General features: G+C 40.3%; 1 protein-coding gene across 1 annotated transcript in view; it reads right to left on the bottom strand.

The window, feature by feature from the left end:
- Positions 1 to 10,092: 10,092 nt before the first annotated feature.
- TSPAN7 (tetraspanin 7) overlaps positions 10,093 to 22,573 on the bottom strand; it is a 139,728-nt gene continuing 127,247 nt past the window's right edge. The window contains exons 6-8 of the mRNA XM_036840548.1: positions 21,406 to 21,489; positions 11,211 to 11,283; positions 10,093 to 10,947 (exon numbers count right to left, since the gene is read on the bottom strand). Of these exons, the coding sequence (XP_036696443.1) occupies positions 11,215 to 11,283; positions 21,406 to 21,489 (153 nt within the window). The 3' untranslated portion in view covers positions 10,093 to 10,947; positions 11,211 to 11,214. The remainder of the gene's footprint in view (positions 10,948 to 11,210; positions 11,284 to 21,405; positions 21,490 to 22,573) is intronic.

The raw sequence follows: 22,573 nt of genomic DNA, 5'->3' as shown, positions 1-22,573 counted from the left end.
CATAAATGGGTGTTGAATTTTGTCAAAAGCTTTTTCTGCATCTACTGAGATGATTGTATGGTTTTTATTCTTCAATTTGTTGATATGATGTATCACACTGATTGACTTGCAGATATTGAAAAATCCTTGCATCCCTGGGATAAATCCCACTTGATCACGGTGAATGATCCTTTTAATGTATTTTTGGATTCGGTTTGCTAGTCTTTTGTTGAGGAATTTTGCATCTCTGTTCATCAGTGATATTGGCCTGTAGTTTTCTTGATTTGTGGTATCTTTGTCTGGTTTTGGTATCATGGTGATGGTGTCCTCATAAAATGAGTTTGGGAGTGTTCCTTCCTCTGCAATGTTTTGGAATAGTTTCAGAAGGATAGGTGTTAACTCTTCTCTAAATGTTTGGTAGAATTTCCCTGTGAAGCCATCTGGTCCTGGACTTTTGTTTGTTGGGAGTTTTTTAATCAAATTTTCAATTTCAGTACTGGTAATTGGTCTGTTCATATTTTCTATTTCTTCCTGGTTCAGTCTTGGGAGAGTGTACCTTTCTAAGAATTTGTCCATTTCTTCCAGGTTGTCCATTTTATTGGTATATAGTTGTTAGTAGTAATCTTATGATCCTTTGTATTTCTGCGGTGTTGGTGGTAACTTCTCCTTTTTCATTTCTGATTTTATCAATTTGGGCCCTCTCCATTTTTTTCTTGATGAGTCTGGCTAAAGGCTTATCAATTTTGTTTATCTTTTCAAAGAACCAGCTTTTAGTTTCATCAATCTTTCTATTTTTTTTAAATCTCTGTTTCATTTATTTCTGCTCTGATCTTTAAGATTTCTTTCCTTTTACTAACTTTGGGTTTTGTTTGTTTTTCTTTCTCTAGTTGCTTTAGGCATAAGCTTAGGTTGTTTATTTGAGATTTTTCTTGTTTCCTGAGGTAAGCTTGTATTGCTATAAACTTCCCTCTTAGAACAGCTTTGCTGCATCCCATAAGTTTTAGATCATTGTGCTTTCGTTTTTATTTGTCTCTAGGTATTTTTTGATTTCTTCAGTGATCCATTAGTTGTTCAGTAGCATATTGTTTAGCCTCCATGTGTTGGTGTTTTTTGGAGTTTTTTTCTTGTAGTTGATTTCTAGCCTCATAGCATTGTGGTTGGAAAAGATGCTTGATATGATTTCAGTTTTCTTAAATGTACTGAACCTTGCTTTGTGACCCAGCACGTGATCTATCCTGGAGAATGTTCCATGTGCACTTGAAAAGAATGTGTATTCTGCTGCCTTTGGATGGAATGCTCTATAAATATCGATTAAGTCCATCTAGTCTAAGGTGTCATTTGAAGCCTGTGTTCCTTATTGATTTTCTGTCTGGATGATCTGTCCATTGATGTAAGTCGTGGGTTAAAGTCCCCCATTATTATTGTGTTACTGTCAATTTCTCCTTTTCTGTCTGTCAACATTTGCATTATATATTGAGGTGCTCCTACGTTGTGTGCATATATATTTACAATTGTTATATCTTATTGGATTGATCCTTTGATCACTATGTAGTGTTCTTCTTTGTCTCTTGTAACAGTCTATTTTAAAGTCAATTTTGTCTGATATGAGTATTGCCACTACAGCTTTCTTTTGATTTCCATTTGCATGGAATACCTTTTTCCATCCTTTCACTTTCAGTCTGTATGTGTCTAGATCTGAAGTGAATCTCTTTTAGGCAGCAAATATACAGGTCCTGTTTTTGTATCCATTCAACCTGTTTCTTTTGGTTGGAGCATTTAGTCCATTTACATTTAAGATAACATTGAAATTTGATTATTTTTTAATATAGGCATTTAGTGCTTTAAATGTACTCCTAAGTATTGCTTTTGCAAGATCTCATAAATTTTAATATGATAAATCTATTTTCATTAAACTCAGGATACTTTATAATATTGTTTTCTATTTCTTCTTTGAACCACAGGTTATTTAGAAGTATGTTTAGTTTTGAAATATTTGAGGAATTTCCATAGGTCTTTCTGTTATTGATCCCTACTTAAATTCCACTGTGGTCAGAGTATACTTTGTATAGGTTTGAATCTTTTTAAACTTATTGAGACTTATTTTATGGCCCATATGTTCTGTCTTGGTAAAGTTGGTTGATTTTGTTCTTCAAGTCTACTATATCCTTGCTGATTTTTTTTTTCTCTTTAAAAAATCAGTTGTTGAGAGAGGGACATTGAAATCTCCAACTATTAACTGTAGATTAGATTTGTTTATTTCTCTTTGTAGTTCTGTCATGTTTGCATGATTTATTAGGTGCATAAACTTTCAAGATTGTTATTCTTCCTGATGATCCCTTTATTATTATGAAATTACATTCCTTAACACTGGAAATATTCTTTACTCTGCAATCTAATTTGCCTAATAGTGACATAGTCACTCCAGCTTTCTGTCAGTTAGTGTTAGCGTAGTGTATCTTTTTCCATCCTTTTATTTGTGCCTTTATAGTTAAAGTGTGTTCTTCTAGGCACCATATAGTTGGGTCTTGGTTTTTTAATACAATCTGAAAATCTCTACCTTTTAATTGGGGCATTTAGACCATTAACATTTAACGTGATTATTGATATAGTTAGGTTTAAAAATTTCATCTTGCTACATGTTTTATTTTTGTCATATCTGTGATTTGTTCTTTTTTTCCTTTTTTCTACTTCCTTTTAAATCAAATACTTTAAAAATCCTATTTTATCCCACCTAATGACTTACTAATTATAACCTTTAAAATTTTATTGGTTGCTTTTGGATTTACAATGTATATCTTTAATCACAGTCTAACCTTCAAGTGATATTATGCCACTTCACATATATTGAAGGAGCCTTACAATAGTGTTCTTCCATATTTCCCCTCCTAATCTTTTTGCTATTGTTATACATTTTGTTTTACATATATTATACAACCTATGCTACATTGCTATTATTTTTGTTTAAACAATTATCTTTTAAATTTATTAAATAACAGAAAAAGTCTTTTTTTACATTCAATGATATTTATTTTATTTATTTTTTATTGAAGTATAGTTGATTTACAATGTTTTGTAATGATATTAATTTTTAGTTGACTACAACTGGGTCATATATAAGTTTTGATATCTAGCATTCTCTCTATTGTTTATATTTAAATAGTCTATATTTAGTTTGGTTTTTTGTTTGTTTGGTTCTTTTTGGCCACACCACACAGCATGTGGAATTTCCCCGACCAGGGATTGAACCCGTGCCCCCTGAAGTGGAAGTGTGGAGTCTTAACCACTGGACCATCGATGAAGTCCCAGAAAAAGTCTTATATTTACCCAGGTAGTTATCATTTCTGGTGCTCTTTATTATTTTGAATAGATACATATTTCCATCTAGTATCATTTTTCTTTTGCCTAAAGGACCTCCCTTAACATTTCTTACAGTGTGGGTCTACTGGTGGTGAATTCTTTCAGATTTTTTTTATATCTGAAAATGTCTTTATTTCCCTGTGCCTTGAAAGATATTTTTGCTGAGTAAAGAATTCTAGGTTATTTGTTTGTTTCTTTTTTCCTTTCAGTACTTTAAAGATGCCGTTCCATTGTTGGCTTAGTCTGCTCCAGCTGCTATAACAAAAATATCATACACTATGTGGCTTAAATACAAATACTTATTTCTCACAGTTCTGGAGGCTGGGATGTCCAAGATAAAGGTACCAGCTGATTCATTGTCTGATGAGTATCTGGCCCACTTTCTGCTTCATGGACAGCCATGTTTTCACTGCAACCTCACATGGTTGCAAGGGCTAGGGAGCTCTCTGAGGTGTCTTTTATAAGGGCACAATCCCATTCATGAGTGCTTCACCCTTATGACCTAATCACCTCCTAATACCATCACCTTGGGGGTAGGATTTCAACATAAGAATTTTGGAGGGACATAAACATTTGGTCATTTGCAGCTGTCTTCTTACTTTACATTTTTCTTTCCAAACAGAAGTCATCCTTATCTTTGTTTTCTGTGCATCACCTCTTTTTCCTCTGGTGAATTAAAATTTTTTCTTTTTATCACTGATTTTATACAATTTGCTTATGATATGTTCCTTAAAGTAGTTTTCTTCATGTTTTTTGTACTTGGGGTTTGTTAAGCTTCTTGGATCTGTCAGTTTATAGTTTTCAACAAACTTGGGCAATTGTATACTTATAGGAATACAGAAATATCCAGTACTTGCCTCAGTAGTGGGGAATAATTAGCCTTAGGATAAACAAGGCTCTGATCCCCCCAACAAATCTTAAAAAAAGACTTAAGGTTATTAACTGGTTTTGAAGTAACTGAACTATGTCTCAGACCCTTTTGAGTACTCTGCCCGATGCCCTGTGAAACTGTGAGTTTTTCTAGACTTGCTGATGTGTATAGGCACTATCCCTGTACCTGTATGAGCCCCAAGTACTGTTTCGCTGTAACATTTAGGATGTCTCTTCCACCAGTCTCTGGTAGTTTTCCCACATACATGCACCAATCCCTATTCTACTGAATATTTAAGGGAGTTCCTCTGTGATCTCTGGAGTTCTCTGTGCAGCTCTCCTCTCCAGTACTCTGTCCTGTAAACTCTAGCTGCTTTGGTCTCCCTGGACACTGAGGTTTGTCTGCTCAACTCAGGGATTCTGCCTCAGGATGTTTCCTCTCCCTATATCACAACCTGGAAACGCTCTCAAGTCGGTAAGCTGAGGGAACCACAGTGCTCACCTTCTTTGTTTCCTGTCTCTCAGGGATTACTATTCTTCTGTGTCTGATGTCAGTGTCTTCAAAACTGTTGTTTCATATATTTTGCCTGGTGTTTGGTTATTTGAGGCAGGAGGGTAAATCTGGCCCATTGTACTCCAATTTTGCTAAAATTGATAGTTCATTTTCTGTACCTATTAAATAATTTCTTCCCTGTTAATCCTTCCCTGGTAGAGGACGTGTTTCAATATTACTTTGTTGTATTTTATTTATCGTTTCCATTATTCCTAATTCTACAAATTTATAATTCGTGTAGTCTGCATTTTGGTTCATGCTTTCAAAATTGCATGAATTTCTTCCTCAGGCAGTAACTCATGTAAAAAGGTAAAAATATTTAAATCTAAGAGATGACGTTCACTTAGAAATGTGATCTTCTATAAATTTTGCTGACAATGGTGTGTATGTGTGGCATCCCATAGACGCTGTGTGGATGTTGGTGGGATTGCCCTCTGGTTGGTGAGGTCTGACTTGACTCTGAACTGTCTTAGTTCCAACGAAACCTCAAAGTACTAGGGTGGTCATTGGACTGACCAATCATTGAGCTATAAGATAGCAAAGTGATTTTGAGAGTCTTTAGAAACATCTATCCATTCTTATCATTTTGTAGATGAGGGAAAAGAATTGTTAAGCATTTTAGAGGCTTACACAAGTCTCCTAGGAAATTCTGAGGCCTAAGCTGAGACTTAGTCTCTGGACTCCCATCCTGGCAATGCTTCCACATGGCTCTTCTCACTAAATATGTCCCTGTTAGTGCAGTGGTAATATTAGCATTTATCAGGCCTTTCTGAGACACCGTTATTGTTGACTGGCACTTAATTTACCCTACTTTTTTTAAAATTAATTTTTATTGGACTATAGTTGATTTACAATGTTGTTAGTTTCTGCTGTACAGCAAAGTGAATCAGTTATACGTATACATATATCCACTCTTTTAGATTCTTTTCCCATATAGGTCATCACAGAGTATTGAGAAGAGTTCCCTGTGCTATACAGTAGGTCCTTATTATCCATTTTATATATTGTAGTGTGTATATGTCAATCCCAATCTCCCAGTTTATCCCTCCTCCCCCCTTCCCCTTTGGTAACCATAAGTTCGTTTTCTACATCTCTATTTCTGTTTTGTAAATAAGTTCATTTGTACCATTTTTTTTTAGATTCCACACATAAGCGATATCATATGACATTTGTCTGACTTACTTCACTCAGTATGACAATCTCTAGGTCCATCCATGTTGTTGCAAATGGCATTATTTCATTCTTTTTTATGGCTGAGTAATATTCCATTGTATATATGTACCACATCTTCTTTATCCATTCATCCACTGAAGGACATTTAGGTTGCTTCCATGTCTTAGCTATTGTAAGTACTGCTGCAATGAACGTTGGGGTGCATGTATCTTTTTGAAGTATGGTTTTCTCCGGATATATGCCCAGGAGTAGGATTGCTGGGTCATATGGTAGTTCTATTTTTAGTATAAGGAACCTCCATACTGTTCTCTGGAGTGGCTGTACCAATTTACATTCCCACCAACAGTGTAGGAGGGTTTCCTTTTCTCCACACTCTCTCCAGCATTTATTGTTTGTAGATATTTTGATGATGGCCATTCTGACTGATGTGAGGTGATACCTCATTGTAGTTTTGATTTGCATTTCTCTAATTTACCCTACTTCTTAATGTCACCCTACTTCTTGCTTATTAGCAATTTAAACTTCAGGGACTAGGATGGGTATGTCCAGTATGAAAGTAGAAGAATGAGGCACTTCCTGATACCAAGGCAGAGTAGTCTAGAAAACTACTTTCACCAAGTAGTAACTGGTGAAAAATGAGTTTGGAATATTTCACAGGAATTTAATTTGGGAACTAGAAGTTCTCATGATACGTTTTCTTTTCACCTTTTATTTCAAAAGTTCTATTGAGATTTAAAATACATAAAGTGTAAAAAAAATTTAAGGCAGCTTGAAGTTTTACTATTTATATAATCTTTTGAAATGAAATGCTATTATGTTAAAGGAAGTGGGTAGCTATAGAATCCCTTGTAATTATCTCCAAGTGGATTGGCTACTCTACGTTTACCCGTTGATCACGTGTGCACTGGTAGACAAGCAATGGGTATTTCCATGATTAATTTGTGTGAAATGGTACTCATATATGGAGTAGAAATTCTAGCTTTGCAATGTAAGCACATTCTGGCATTTCAGCTGTCGTGGACACTGGGTTTGGAAGATCACAACTCTTAGAAGTCTTAGTACCTTCATCTATTAAATGAAAAGAATACCTACCCTCTCAAGGTACTGGCTTAGATTTCTTGCTCGTTATTATGAGCAGGCATGCTTGTCCTGTAACCAAAAGCTCAGAGTAGCCTACTTCTTGAGCAACGAAGCAGAACTTCACACACACCTTCAGCTAACTCAGCTCCACTTGTTCTGTTAAAGCAACTTGGGAACCACAGATAATGTAACATACGGGAATTTAAAAAATAGAGTCCAGAAAAAACATAAAGGAAAAGATCCTTTACATTGGTCTTAGCAACGAATTTTTGGATATGAAACCAAAAGCACACAAAAAAGCAAAAATAAACAAGTGGGACTACATTAAAATAAAAAGCTTCTGCACAGCAAGAGATACAGTCACCAAAATGAGAAGGCAACCTACAGAGTGGGAGAAAATATTTGCAAACTACATATAAGGCGTTAATATCCAAACTATTGATATATAAGGAACTCCTACAACTCTATAGCAAATAAAATCCAATTAAAAAATGGGCAGAGGATCTGAATAGGCATTTTTCCAAAGATGTACAAATGGCCAACAGGTACTTGAGAGAGTGCTCACCATCACTAATTATTAGGGAAATGCATATCAAAAACACAATGAGTTATCACCTCACACCTGTTAGAACAGCTATTATCAAAGAAACGAGAACACACACAAGGATGTGGAGAAGAGGGAACCCTTGTGCACTGTTGGTGGGAATGTAAATTGGTGAAGCCACTATGGAAAACAGTATGGAGGTTCCTCAAAAAACTAAAAATAGAGTTACCATATGATCCAGCAATCCCACTCCTGGGCATATATCTGAAGGAAACATAAACACTAATTCAAAAAGATACATGCACCCCAATGTTCATAGCAGCATTACTTAATTGCTAAGGTATGGAAGCAACCTAAGTGTCCCATCAACAGATGAATGATTATAGAAGATGTGGTCCATATATACAATAGAATATTATTCAGCCATGAGAAAAAAAGAAATCCTGCCATTTGTAACAACATGGATAGACCTGAGTGCACTATGCTATGTAAAATAAGTCAGAGAAAGATATACTGTATGATCCCACATATATGTAGAATATAAAAAAACCAAACTCAGAGAAACAGAGTAGAATGGTGGTTACCAGTGGCTGGGAGGTGGGGGAAATGGGGAGATATCAAAGGGTTACCAACATCCAGTTATAAGATGCACAAGTTCTGGGGATCAGAACTATAGTTTAGCATGATGACTATAGTTAACAATACTGTATTATATACTTGAAAGTTGCTAAGAGAGTAGATCTTAAATGTTCTCACCACAAAAAAGAAATGGTAATTGAGTGAGGTGATGGAGGTGTTAACTAATCCTACTATGGTAATCATTTTGCAATGTATCAGTGGATCAAGCCATCACCTTGTACACCTCAAGCCTACACAATATTATATCAAATATTTCTCGGTAAAGCTGGAAAAAAAAGAATTGACTGTATGTGAAAAGTCAAATGACAGGCTGAGAGAAAATATTTGTAATAAATACATCCAAGTAAGGATTTGCATCATGAATACATAAAGAATTCCTACAAATCAATTAAGATAACTGAATTTTTAAAAACACACAAGACTTGAACACCTCATAAAAGAGGCTATTGGGACTTCCCTGGCAGTCTAATAGTTAAGACTCCATGCTTCCACTGCAGGGGGCACAGGTTCAATCCATGGCGTCGGGGAACTAAGATCCCACATTCCTCGTGGTGCGGCCAAAAAAAGGAGGAGGATATCAAGGTGGTCAATGACAAACTGAGTGTTCGGTATCACTAATCGTAATGTGAAGGCAAATTGAGATACCACCATGCACACCGAATGGCTAAAACGTAAGTCTGAGAATAACAAGTGTTGGTGAGGATGTGGAACAGCTAGAACTTTTCTACACTGTGGTGGGAGTATGAATTAGTATACGACTTTGGAATAATGTTCGGCAGTACTGTCTAAAGCTAAATATACCTTATTTCTGAGCAAGGTTGAAATGTCAATATTTTAAAGTTTTAAAGTCAAATCAACCTTAGTCAAAATGTTTCACATTGAAATTATATAATGGTGAGATGTGAAATCAATTTAGAAAGTGTATAGATTTCTTGTTTACCAAAGTATAACAATAGTAGTATCAGTATACTAATGAATGCATAGTTTGCAAAAAGGTGAACCATGGGTGGGGCTCTATGTAGGACTTTACAGAAAAGCCTCATTTTATTATATAATAGAAATTTAAATGAAACTTTGAAAAGTTTTGGGCTACATATGTTTCCATAGAAGAGATCTACTTAACTCTCTAAAAATGCTGACCTTTTGACGAGGCAGTATCTGAAGGTGTGGGTCACTAGCCTTCATAAGCCTTTTAGGGTTTACCTCATGCAGAGTTCAGGCTAATAAATGCATATAGTTAAAACACCATCTCCATCCTAATTACAGAGAAGAGGGAGGCTTCTTAGATCCACTTATTTGGGAACAGATCAATAAATGCTTTTACTAGTTTTTAAGGATGGTTCATTAAGAAGGAAAAAATAGATTGCAGATAATATATACTGCACCTATTGCTAAAATGCTCTTTAAATCAAGCGTAAGGATTTCATACTTTAGTACAAGCCAGGGCATTGGGACAACTGAATGGTATGATGTCATCTCTTCTCTAGACAGAGTTTATTCAATCCAGAGAAGGAAGGAAGGAAGAGTAGAATACATGCTCGTTAGGAACAATAAAAGGAAGAATACATGCTCATTTCCTTTTTTTAAAATGACATCCAGACTTAAAAAAAAAAACTCTGAAATCTTCCTCTAGCCTGAAATATGAAGGGTCTATTTTTGCAGCCAACAGTACATCCTGTTTATGATAAGTGATTCAAGTTCCTGGAATGTCCATTAAAAAAAATCTAACCCTTCAATTTTTACACTGCCCCATGCTATTTCAGTGGAGTGGGAGCTTGTATGGGGGGATGTGTCATTGTGTAAGGTGGTCCACCTCCAAATCCCCTGTGGAACAAGATGGAATATAGTAGAAATGTGTTTAAAAACTTAACCAAAGAACAAAACCAGAACACAGCAATTTGTAATGACTATTTATTAACACATGTATCACAAATGTTCACAATATCAATGCATTCTTGTTGGCATGCGAGACAGAGGAATTGTTTTTTAGGATCTTTTAAAAATATTTTGACTTTTGTTCCCCCTTCACACTCATTTTTAAATTGATTTGATGAGGTCCTCGATGTCTGTAATGTCAATGCAAAGAAAAAATATAGAAAGAAGTAAAATAACAATAGCAGTTAATTGGGGAAAAACAGAAGTAATATTATTTCCTTCACAGGAAGCAACAATACAGCTTTGTAACAGGATTATACAGGTGCACTAAACTGTCTATAAGTTCCCAGGCATGTAACAGTAAGGAGCAAGGATGCCACCCAAAGCTCGACAACTTCCTTCGTGCATGACACGTGCCTTTTTCTCCTCATGGACAATTACCAATGTATCTCTTTACATGTCCTAGGCAGCCTGAAGAAGGTAGGAAAGAGCCTTAGTAAAAGGGAAAACCCAACCAAAGGAGATTAAGCCAAAAGAACAGATAGCTATCTGCTTATCTACATCTAGGGGGGGTGCGGCATTTATCAATCATGATCAAGGGCTAACAGGAGCCTCCCACACTACATGCGGGGTCCCCTAGGACTAGATGCAGGGAACCTGGCTACACTCTGGCACAACAGGGCTTCACAAGATGGAATGCTACGCATGATGCAGGCTCAAAGGTGGAGCAGAGACTGTGTGGGAGTGTCAGTTGCACGGGGTGAGGGGGTTAGGACAGGTGTATTATGTACTGTGCTCTAACATTCTTTGGAAGTCTTTCAAAGATTGCTGCAGTTCCTTTCGAAAACAGATCTCTTCTTCCATCATTCTTGAAAGACTAAGAGAAATTAAAACGTGTGAGTGACTCACCATTAATAAGGCCTTAAAATAAGGTAACAAGCTGAAGAGAGCGTTTCGACGTTTTCCAGAGCAGTGATCACATCTCCTCCCCCGCACCACAGAAATGAGGCTTCGGCATGTGGCCAAGTGCCACCGAGATCAAAGGGTGAAGTGGCCAGGCAGCACTCTTGTCCCTTTAAAGGGGAGTATGTGCCCCAAAGGGAGAATCCTAGATTTAACCTCCCCCCCACCATCACTCACCTTCTTACACCATCTCATACTGGTTGGCCGTGATGAAGCGGGACAGACAGCAGGCCAGCAGCATGCCAATCAGCTGTTGGCAGAAGGAAAAAGAGAACGAGGCTCTGAAGTCACTGAGCTAACACATTTCTAACACACACCCCCTCCGATGTAATTTTTAACAACTGAGGGCTTTTGTACGTGAATGGGGAAAGGGCGCTAGGGAAAACGATCAAACCTGATTTCAGTAGTGGGATCTAAGACTTAGGGAGCCTAAATGCTGGTGGAGGTCAGCTGGAGGTTCTCCAACTGACCATAAGGTTCCAACTCTAGCTCCCTCTGGCCATTAAAACCAACTTTTGACACGTAAGTAGTATTAAAATGTGTTCATGTGTTCTGAGAGTAATGAAAAAAATTAAGTACCCCAGAATTAGCAAGATAGTAACAAAATGCCAGAATTCAAAACCATAAGCGCATGCATTGGGAAGCTATCTCAACATAGGATGATACCCCAGCCATAGCCGGCTGACAGGATAATAGTTCTTTCCTTGGGACAATGGGACGCTAATCCTTGACTGGGTGAGTTTGCCAGAGAAGTAAGTCATGGCTTGTGAGAAGTGGGGCGGAGGGGGGCTTTAATTTCTCTTTGTCTCTAAACCATGTAGATATTTTAGGCCCGAATGGGCCCACCTACACCCAAGGTCTACCCCTTGGTTTTTCAGGGGCCCCAGCACAACCAATATCTGGGTACCTACGCCTCCTCAGAAGACCTCAGTCTTCTGCCCACTTTTGTGCCTTGACTTAACCTGTAACACAGGTGGATCTGATAAAAAGCTGTTGTAACACTAGCAAGACATCCTTAAGCGCAGATGCTTAAGGATCTGCTCATAGGAAACCAAAATTCCCATTCCTGCTGGAGAATCAGCACGCTTTGGACAGGACCCTGACTGTGCACTGGAGTGTAGGGGGCTGCAGCTCCTCCCGGCCATGTGGGGTCCCTTCTCCCTAAGCAACTGGCCGTGTCTTACCAGTTCAGAGGTGGCAAGGAGCTTTAGAGATGATCTAGTACAGTGTCAAATGTGGCCCCAGGACCAGCAGAATCAGCATCATCTGGGCCCTTGTTAGAAACACATTCTCAGGCCCCACCCCAAACCTGCTGAATCAGACACTCTTGGGGATGGGGTCCAGCAACTGGTGTCTTAACAAGCCTTCCAGGTGAGAGAACCACTCATCCAGTCCATCTGGTCACCCTTATCTTATAGGTGACACGTTGGGGCCCACCGTTGGTCAAGGCAACACCTCAACTCTGTTCTAGCTCTCCGCTCAATCCTGCAGGTTCCAACCTGCCTCCCTTTCTTGGTGAAATACCAGAGTCTTATCTTCCTTTTTCAAATGGAAATCGTGCTGTGAAATCTGCAAACTATAACTTCTGTCAGGTAAGGAAAATCACCCTATTGGACTTACCCTATCTCCTACCAAGGCTCTGGCCACCATCATTTTGTGCCACAAAATACGTAGTATCGTGCACGTACCACCAAGTGGTCAGAGGAACCATGGCTGTAACCTCCAGAATATTGTGCCAAATGAGAAACTAAAATCCCCTCCGTGAGCGCAAGGACTTTGAACCTTATAGCTTGTCTCTTTTCATTAGAACTACCATTTTTTAGGACCAACATACACCAGATCACACTTGATACGCTCAAAATTCAGATGCCAGCCAAAACCCAAGTATTAGAGGCACATAACACAATCAGGAATATCGAGTTATTTAATCCTTACTACATGCCTGGGCAGTATTGCCATCCCAACTGTCCACAGAAGAAAATGGGTTCAGGAGAGGTTAAAGAATCTCCCCCAAACCATACAGGTAACCCACACAGAGTTTAAGGCTCCACCCTCTTCTAGCCATGGATAGCCCCTTTTCCAGCCCCCGCTCCCACCGTGGGGCCTAGACCCTTTTCCTCTCCAGAATAACTCCTCTGCCTCACGCCACCAAGGGTTCCTTCCTGCCTTACATTGCAGACTTCAGGGAGAGGACTGTCAGTGGGCATCTCTTTATTTGATCTCAAGTTCCTAGACCCTCCTTTCTTTGTAAAGCTTAGCGCTTTAGGTTTTTCTCGTTGACCTCATGTGTGTTTTAGCACTTAACAGTAGCCAGCATTCCATTTCACAGTTTGCAATGCTCCTGGCCCCCATGGCAATTCACGAGCCACACAGCCAGAAAATTCTGCAGTACGCTTCAATATTTCTTGCATCTGAGATGTCTGCTTGCAAGGGAATACAGCATGTCCCTCCACCTTTTTTTCCTCAAACAAACAGAAACAGCATCATCCTTAAGCACCAGACAAACTTTCTCACAGAAATAATAACTTTAAAAAATATAAGTAAAAATAAAAGCTATTTGCTTTCAAACTAACTACGTTTTGTATTTCTAGGGCAAGAATATACCTCCTGTTTGCCCATGGGAGGAGACAGATTTTTTTAAAGTTATTTTTTAACATCACTGTGTGAAGTTGTTAGAGCTTAAAATTGATCAAGGGTTCATTATACAACTTATGATTGTCGTTATCACATTTTGATCCATTAGGTTTTTGTTCCAACCTTATGTATACTATGAACGCAATTTATTACCGTAAAATTTTTAAAAATGACGCATCATGAAATTTTGAGTGAAGAAGAATTTTTCGGTGAATTTTATGCAGATACTTTCTCTGATTGTCCAAGCGATATATATACTAGTGTCTCAGAAGATGACAGTTCTTCAGAATATAGTTCTGATTCAGACGATGTGAATATTAGACCAACAAAAAGACAAAAAACCTTAGTGATTAATTCTGATACGGAAAGTGAAAATGAAACTCATGGTGCTGGAGAATGCTCCTTTGCTTCTACATAAGAGTGGATTGAAGACAACATTTTATGAAAATTAGACTTTATAGGAGTGTCAGGTGTAACTATTGACTGTAATAACGCACAAAGTGTTAGTGAAATAACAATTAATTTTTGGTAACGACTTTTTCGAGTTGGTCGCTTCTCAAACGAACCTGTATCACCAACAGAATGAAAAATCGTATAAAAAGTATAAGGCTTTAAAATGGACTGATGTAACCAACAGTGACATGAAGAAGTTTCTTGGATTAATAATTTAGATGGGACAAATAAAGTCACACTGGAAAGAATATTGGTCGACTGATCCCTTACTTGAAACACCTACCTTTCCAAAGATTATGACGAGAAGAAGCTTCAAACAAATAATGACATTTCTTCACTTAAACGATAACTCAGAAGCTCCACTTACCACGGACAGAATTTCAAGTTAAACCTCTTTTGGATTATTTTCCACCAAAATTTCAATTGATCTATATACCTAAACAAGAGCTATCACTTGAGGAGGCAATGATAAAGTGGAGAGGACGACTCAGATTCAAAACCTATAATCCTGGAAAACTTACAAGATATGGAATTTTGGTCAGGATGGTTAGCGAAAGTGAAACTGGATATATATACAACCTTGAGATTTACACGGGTGAAGGGAAGAAACTGCAAGAAACAATATTATTGGTCCTACAACCTTATCTTGGTTCATGGCACCATATTTACCAAGACAATTATTACAACAGTGTGTCCACATCTGAAATATTGTTGAAAAATAAAACCAGAGTTTGTGGGACTATAAGAGAGAGTCGTGGTCTACCAAACCAATTAAAGGAGAAAGCTAAAGATCTACAGAGGGGAGAAATGACATTCTTCCAGAAGGGAGAAGTGATTCTTCTTATATGGAAAGACAAGAGGTTAGTCCGCGTGGCGACACTATTCATGACGCCTCCACAGCATCTACAGGAAAGGAAGACAGGAGGACTGGCCATGAGATAACTCAGCCCACTTGTATGTTAGAGTATAATAAATATATGAAGGGAGTTGATCGATCTGATCAGTATCTGGCAAACTTCAGTATCCTCTGGAAAACTCGAAAATGGTATAAGAAAGTGGGTTTCTATTTGATTAATTGCGGTGTATACAATGCGTTTAAAATTTATTGTAGCCTTAGTACACAGAATAAAATGTCTTACAAGCAATTTTTGTTAGCAGTAGCTACAGAATGGGTAACTGACCATTCTGGTGAATGTAGTGGTAGTACCGCACCTGGTCCTTCTTGTGGCGTTTCTGAAAGAGCCCCCTGCAAAGACCCACCTTGTCGACCATCAGGTAAAATAAACGAACATCTTCTAGAGGAAATAATACCCACAGGACTAAAATAAAAAATGCCGCCAGGAAGTATAAAGTCTGCTCTTCCAGGGGAAAGCACAGTGAAACACAGTATATTTGTAATAGATGTTCTGTTTCCCTGCACAGAGGTGCCTGCTATACCGCCTATCACGCTCTAACGAAATATTAGAATGCTTTAGTAAGACGTGAACAAAGTTTCAAATAAATACATTCAGTGCAAAAAAAGTTGTTGATATTTACTCAAACGCGGGTGTTTCAATATTCACTTACAGAACAAATCGCCGGGCCACAGGCGTTAGTTTCTGCAAAAATCCCCCAGTCAATAATGTTAACGTCTACTCAGAAATTGTTCCGAAAAGAAGTCCTGAGCTGAGGCACATACAAGCTTTGTGAAAACAGCAGTTTACATATATTGGCTTTTATTTTAGTTAATTCTAGTGCAAGAAAAACTAGGATTTGGGATATGGTGGGTGTTTTGAATTGTTCGCAGGATTACTGACGTCAAATTTGCTACAGTGTTTCATCATATTTGAGAGAAAACTTTGATCTCTCATTTCCCTAAGCACCAAGTTAAGGGAAAGCGGGGAAGGGGGGAAACATCCTGTACTTAATACCATTTACTACCAGATTATTTCCAGGTACATAACTGAAAGCCTGTTAAAGGTAAAGACATAGCCTCTTCCTCAGAGTCAGGACCAAACGCTCGCTTGCCACTAGACCCAATTAATCTGTACACAGAAAAATCCATCTTTATTTAGATAAAACCCTTTTTTGTTTTAGGTTAAATATATGTAAATAGCGCCTCAAAGGACAGAGGTATGCTCTGTGGGATTCCAGGCTGCCCCTCAGAAGCACACTGCTGATGTGTCTTAAGGCTGGAGTATGTGGGCACCGGAACAAACTTCTGCTTTAAACCCCGGAGGAAGACAGGAAAACGAGAGCTTGCCTCTTATGCTAAACAGCCCTCAGGACGGAGACCCCAGAGCCACCTCTCCCTCTCCCCGTGGCTGGCGAAGTGTCAAATGCCGTACAGCCTAGGGAGTCTGAGATCAGATTATTTATATTTGGTCGTCTAAGACTGTAATTAGCCTTCATCTAATCGTTGGAAGTAACATTTTATTTTTACCACTCTCGGCCTTGTCCGTACTATATATTCTGCTTTCTTTTGGGTCATGAAAACCTCCGGGAGGCCCTTCGAGAACTGAGAAGCCAGAGAGGGAAGGAGAGACTGACAAAAGGTCTACTCTAACCTTCTCGAAGCATCCCCACAAAGAGAGCTCCAGTAACAGGGATCACGTCGCTGGGGCTCTGCTAATTACCAGGAACAGGATGGACTCCGAAAGGTGGGAGAGGGGCTGAGAGAGGGGTGGGGTCCAGGTCAGCAAAGGCGACAGGGCAAGGCTGTCTTCCCCTGCGATCACCATGGGAGGTAAACGTGGCCGGGTCCCTGATTCCTGAGGGGCAGAGAGAAGCCAGCAAACAAAGCTGTAAAAGGCAACTTTCTTAACAAAGTGGCAAGCAATAGGTCGAAAATTTTGATCCTTATAATGCCTGTGGAGATTTTGTGCTGATGACCTAACTGGGAAAGTGCCAAGTTATCTGGTTTGAAATAAAACTGTATAAATGCTTTTAGGGACCGTTTCAGGGCCTGAAAATACTAGGGGAATAAGTAAAAAGTTCCGTTAGCCTTATTCAGCCATGTCTCATCAAGGCTATTGACAGCTTTGTCCCTGCCCTCTATGCAGAAAAGGTAAACAAGTCCCAGAAAAGAATCCTTGGTCCGTAAGGAATCATCTCAGTCGCCTGTGGGCCCTGGAGGAGGCCCTGCAGGGGTGAGGGTCAGGGGATGGATGGGTAGGAAGAGGATCTGTATTTTATTTATTTATTTATTTTTGGCTGCGTTGGGTCTTTGTTGCTGTGCGAGGGCTTTCTCTAGCTGTGGCGAGCGGGGGCTACTCTTCATTGCGGTGCGTGGGCTTCTCATTGCAGTGGCTTCTCTTGTTGCGGAGCACGGGCTCTAGGGGGGGCCCGGGCTTCAGTAGCTGTGGCGCACGGGCTTAGTTGCTCCGCGGCATGTGGGATCTTCCCAGACTAGGGCTTGAACCCGTGTCCCCCTGCATTGGCAGGCGGATTCTTAACCACTGCGCCACCAGGGAAGCCAGGATCTGTATTTTTTGATGAGTACCTTTGTCTTTGCAATTCCACAGACTCAAATCCTTTCATTATAAAGGCAGAAACTGAGTTCCATTTAGGTGCTACGTGAGGCAAGAGCAAGGGTTATCTCTGGCCTAAATGTTGAATACAGCAGACCAGATGAGATCATCAGAATTGTAATCCTGGATCTACAGTAGCCGCCCAACCTCAAGCAAACCACTCAACTCTCCCTTCTGGAAAACAGCTCCACCGTCCTTACTCAGGACTGTAACATTCTGTGCTTTGGGGGATTAATCCAGCCTAACAGTCTCCAAGTCTAGCGAAGCTATTTATGTTGGATACAGAAGTGCTAAATACAGAGACCCATAGCAGAAGGCCAACCAAGGCGGGAAGCAGTGTCACAAACTGAGCAATACAAGTGTCCAGACTCGGACGCTTGGCTTCCAGGTCATGTTAGGAACGAGGGAGGTGAGGACATTTCTCTGTGTGTGTGTTCCCAAGACCCCTCGGATAAAAGAGTAGCTGCCAAAGATGCAGGGAGGAGGTACCCTATAAAAACACACTCAACCACCTGCTATAAATTCATAGGGCAGCAGGACCTGCCCATCAAGTCCAGACAAATGGCCTTTTCCTTGAGAGGGCAAAGGCACCGGGAGTTTGTGGAGAGAAATATTAAACACCTGACAAAACCCTGCTATCCAAAAACAGCACTCAAGAGCTTTAAGTTAGCTAAATTAGGTAACAGGACAAAGTTCTCGCACAGTCTATTAAAAGGCTAGACTCAGCTTAGTTTTCCTTGTACTTTATACCACCTTTAATTTCTAAGACAACAGATGTGCAAGGCCGGTTTGTTCCAACAGAGGATAGCATGGACGTCATGAGAGCAGGTGAGGAAAAGGGCAAGGAGAAGGTGGAGGGCAGGTGAGGAGTGGGGGCAGGGTGCTCTGTTCTTTCCTACCCACTTTGGCCTCTACTCAGTAGAGCTTGCTTCATTATAGGGAGGCTACCACATAGGCCACTGTGACTGATTTATCGGTATCAGCCAACATCTGCTAAGTTTTACTATAACACTTCTAGAATGTTCTAGAATTTTTGAACACCTGTGGCTAAAGCTTTGGTGGCAGGTGAGTAAGGCTGGTTCTTGAACGGGCATCTGGTAAGTGGCCACCATGGTCCCAGAGAGGCCCTGGATCTACTGACAACTGGAAGCCAGCTTCAGCTTCCAGGTACCCTGAGGCTGCTGGCTCCATTAAAAGCTGCAGTTCCTAGTGCGTCTGGCTAATAACAGCTGGCCGTGGCCATTCCTTTCCCTGCCCCAAGCTGAGCACAGCAGATCTCAAGTTTCTGCCCCACTGTGGTTGACCGGCCACGCGGGTGAATGGTACTGCCTCTGCGATGCTCCTGGGCTTTGGGTTTTGTTTTCTTATCCCAACAACTCTGTAGTACCTTGAAGAAACCTAAACTCTTTGAAGAGAGTCTGTCTGGGGCTTCCTTGGGGCCAAAGCCCCTTTCTCGTTGCCCCAGAGGGCCACAGAGCAAACTTGGCGAGCCCCATGTCAGGGGTTTCTTCCACGTAGCACACAGAGATGAATGCTCATCGGGCCAGATAACCACTGGTCTACACCTAAATCCCTCCACGGGGATGTGAGAAGTGCGAGAGGTATTAATCAGATTCTTTATGACCTGGTTCACCTCACTCATGAAAGTAGGACTGTCTTCCCAACCCCTCGTGGCCACATGGAAAGATTCTTGGATGAAAAGATGTTTCAGGGCTTCCCTGGTGGCGCAGTGGTTGAGAATCTGCCTGCCAGTGCAGGGGACACGGGGTCGAGCCCTGGTCTGGGAAGATCCCACATGCCGCGGAGCAACTAGGCCCGTGAGCCACAACTACTGAGCCTGCGCGTCTGGAGCCTGTACTCTGCAACAAGAGAGGCCGTGATAGTGAGAGGCCCTCGCACCGCGATGAAGAGTGGCCCCCACTTGCCACAACTGGAGAAAGCCCTCGCACAGAAACGAAGACCCAACACAGCCAAAAATAAATAAATAAAATCAATTAATTAATTTAAAAAAAAAAGGTGTTTCATCCACGAGAGTCCTGGCTCTCTGAGGCTCTCTTTTCCCCAGGGAGAGTACCGGCTTCGTGTCCCTTCATGGGTCTAGGGTAGCCATTAGGGCCGACTGCAGCCATACTCCTTCCTCCAAGGGGACGGTCCTCCTCAAACGCAAGCACAAGCCTGTCCTGTAGGTGGTTAACCCAACACTGCACATACATGTGTAAAGTAAACCATATGTGCACCTGCCAGATGCCTCCTGCACGCTGCATCAGACACGTGGTCCGGAATCCTCTAAAATGTCCCCTGGCCATTACTGATATGTCACTGAAGTGTTATTACTGAAACAGGATAGCAACCAGAAGAAAGTTCAGGGCTGCAACTTCTTTTGATGTGTCTCTCGAGACCGAGTTAATCAGTACTGTCTGTGGCACCAATCTGGTTTGCGTGTGTTGGCGTGTTGAGGGTATAAGCCCTTCCCGAGCCGCAAGAAAACAAAACGTGGTAAAAGATTTTTAAAACTGCCACAAGAAATACACACTCGTGCTGGCTGGGCCCACATGCCCTTGTGAGAGGAAATGTCACACACGGTTTGGTAACTGCTTGGGAAGAAAAGCTTTTTAGACTTATCTGAGGCCAAGCCCTCCATGTGCAAAAACTACCAGGCTAACATGCTATGCCTTGATCTAAGTGATGGTCAGTACACAGGTAAGCTCATTTTGTGATAACTTATTAAGCTGTATACTTACAAGGTGTGCACTTCTCTTTATATGCCATATTCCAATAAAGATGTTTTAGAAACAAACTTAAATAAGATTAAAGTGCATCTGCATTGCTCAGCAAGAAGGAAAGCGGTATAGGGGCCGTGGAGGGAGGGGTAATTATAGTCTGGGAGAGCTGATATAGAATTCAGGCAGATAAAACCAGAGCCATGGCAACATTACTGAGGTAACACTAATTGGGCTTTGTTGGAAAAATGATCTGTTGGTCTGAAAAAAATTCTGTGTTAAAGATAAATCAAGTTCTTTTTGGTTGTTAGGTATATATGCCGATCCTTCCACCCACAGCAATATTATAGCAACTGGCTGGGAGATCAGAAGCCTGTGGGACAACACACTGCCTGGTGCAGGTGGGCAAAATTTTAGATTTAGCTTAATCATGTTCCATCCTTGAGTATGTGTGGCTTGCTTAGTTTGCATAATGGCTTCTCCCATTCTTTTTTAGAGGCTGGGTGGAGATAAAGGCATATAACATTTCATATACACAAATTCAGTTTCCTCTTAAGAAACAATAATCAAACCTTGAGATCAAATAATGATGACAGGATGAAATTTGCTACATTTAGGCTTTCTTTAAAAGGGAGCGATCTCATGCACAATTCCCCGGGGAACTAAGAACCAAAAAGGGACAGGTCAACCAGGAAAAGAGCCCTACCCACCTCCCCGAATCCAAATCAGCCATTTGATGTTTGGAGTTGTTTAGGCTCCAATTAAGGCAGCACTTTGTTCAGCTAACCTCCATTTGACCTACAGAAGAAGGGAGTTGTTTTTCTGGAGCTAGTCATTAGTTGAACTGTTAACCAATATTCCCTTGATGGCAAAACTTCATTTAAGTTGAAAAAGGAAAATCAATAAACAGATGACCTGAGGACTAATGAGCAAGGAGTTCTGACCCCATCCATCAGCCTTTCCCCAGGCACGGGGAGGCCGCCAGAGAATCTGGAGACCAGGGAAGGAAAGGAGAGCAGGAGACAGAGGAAAGGCTAGGTCGGACGGCAAGATTACCTGGGAGAATGCGATCCCAAAAGCCACTCCAGCGATGATTCCCATGTTGGTCTCCATGAAACTGGTCACCAGATCATAACAACCCTGAAAACACAGAGACACGGTCTCAGAGACATGTTTCACCCAGACCAGACCGGCTGGGTTACCTCGCGACACTCCCACATACACCCCAACCTTCATTCCGCAAACAGAATGAAAAATCTCAAACATACAAACAGTACAGAACCCCCAAGTGACCCTTCCTCTAAAATCACAGGGAACATATGGCCAATCTTGTTTCATTTAGATTTCTTCAACACTCATCCCCTGGCTGGATTATTTTAAAGCAAATCCCAGATATACACTTTCATCCACAAACGTTTCTGATGTGTGATGAAATTGAGCAAGAAGTCTGTAAGATCCATGAGGCGAATGCTGTAGGGATACAGAAGCAGACTTAAACACGTGAAAAGGCATTCTGCATCCTTGATCAGGAAAACTCAGAATCATAAACATAGTTACTAGCATTTTGACAACAAATGACAGAATCTTAGATAAATAAAGTGAAATCCTCTGGTTAGAAGGAGGTGTTTGAATACCTGCCAACTTTATGGCATTTTAGGGTTCTTCCTACGGAGACCATTAAGTTTTTTTTTAGTAGGGAAAAACCCATGTTCTAGAGTCATATTTTCCACAGATTTACTATGGGACCTTGAAGAAGTCACTTCCCCTCTCTCTATTATGATGTCAATAACCTCATTCGTGAAATGAAGTGAGTTTCCCTTTAACATCCTGTGAAATCTCCACATGTTGTGATTAAAACCAACACCAATTTTACCAATTTCAATGTTAGTTTAATATTGATAAAGTTTAATTTCTTTAAAAGAAATGGTCTGGTTGGAGTTCGACAATGTTGCTAAAATAGTTTTGTTATTATCCGGGATTACATTTTATCAACCCAGTCCAGGTAGGACACCAAATTTTGTGCATCACTCGTAACGCAAAGGCAAAAGCTGACTCTTCCTGTTAAAACGCCTGACAGCTCAAACAGCAGGAATTAGCGAACATATATGTGTGTCAGTGTGTGAGTGTATTTCTATAGTTTGGAACTGGGCCAAATTAACCTAGACTTCTGAAGTGACATATTCAGCTTTGGAAGACATGGTCTTTTTCCAGTTTTCTGAAAAAG

This window comes from Balaenoptera musculus, chromosome X (genome assembly GCF_009873245.2).
Source record: "Balaenoptera musculus isolate JJ_BM4_2016_0621 chromosome X, mBalMus1.pri.v3, whole genome shotgun sequence".
NCBI lineage: Eukaryota > Metazoa > Chordata > Mammalia > Artiodactyla > Balaenopteridae > Balaenoptera > Balaenoptera musculus.
Note: the sequence above shows the minus strand (reverse complement) of the source record. Positions and strands in the feature narration are given on the sequence as shown.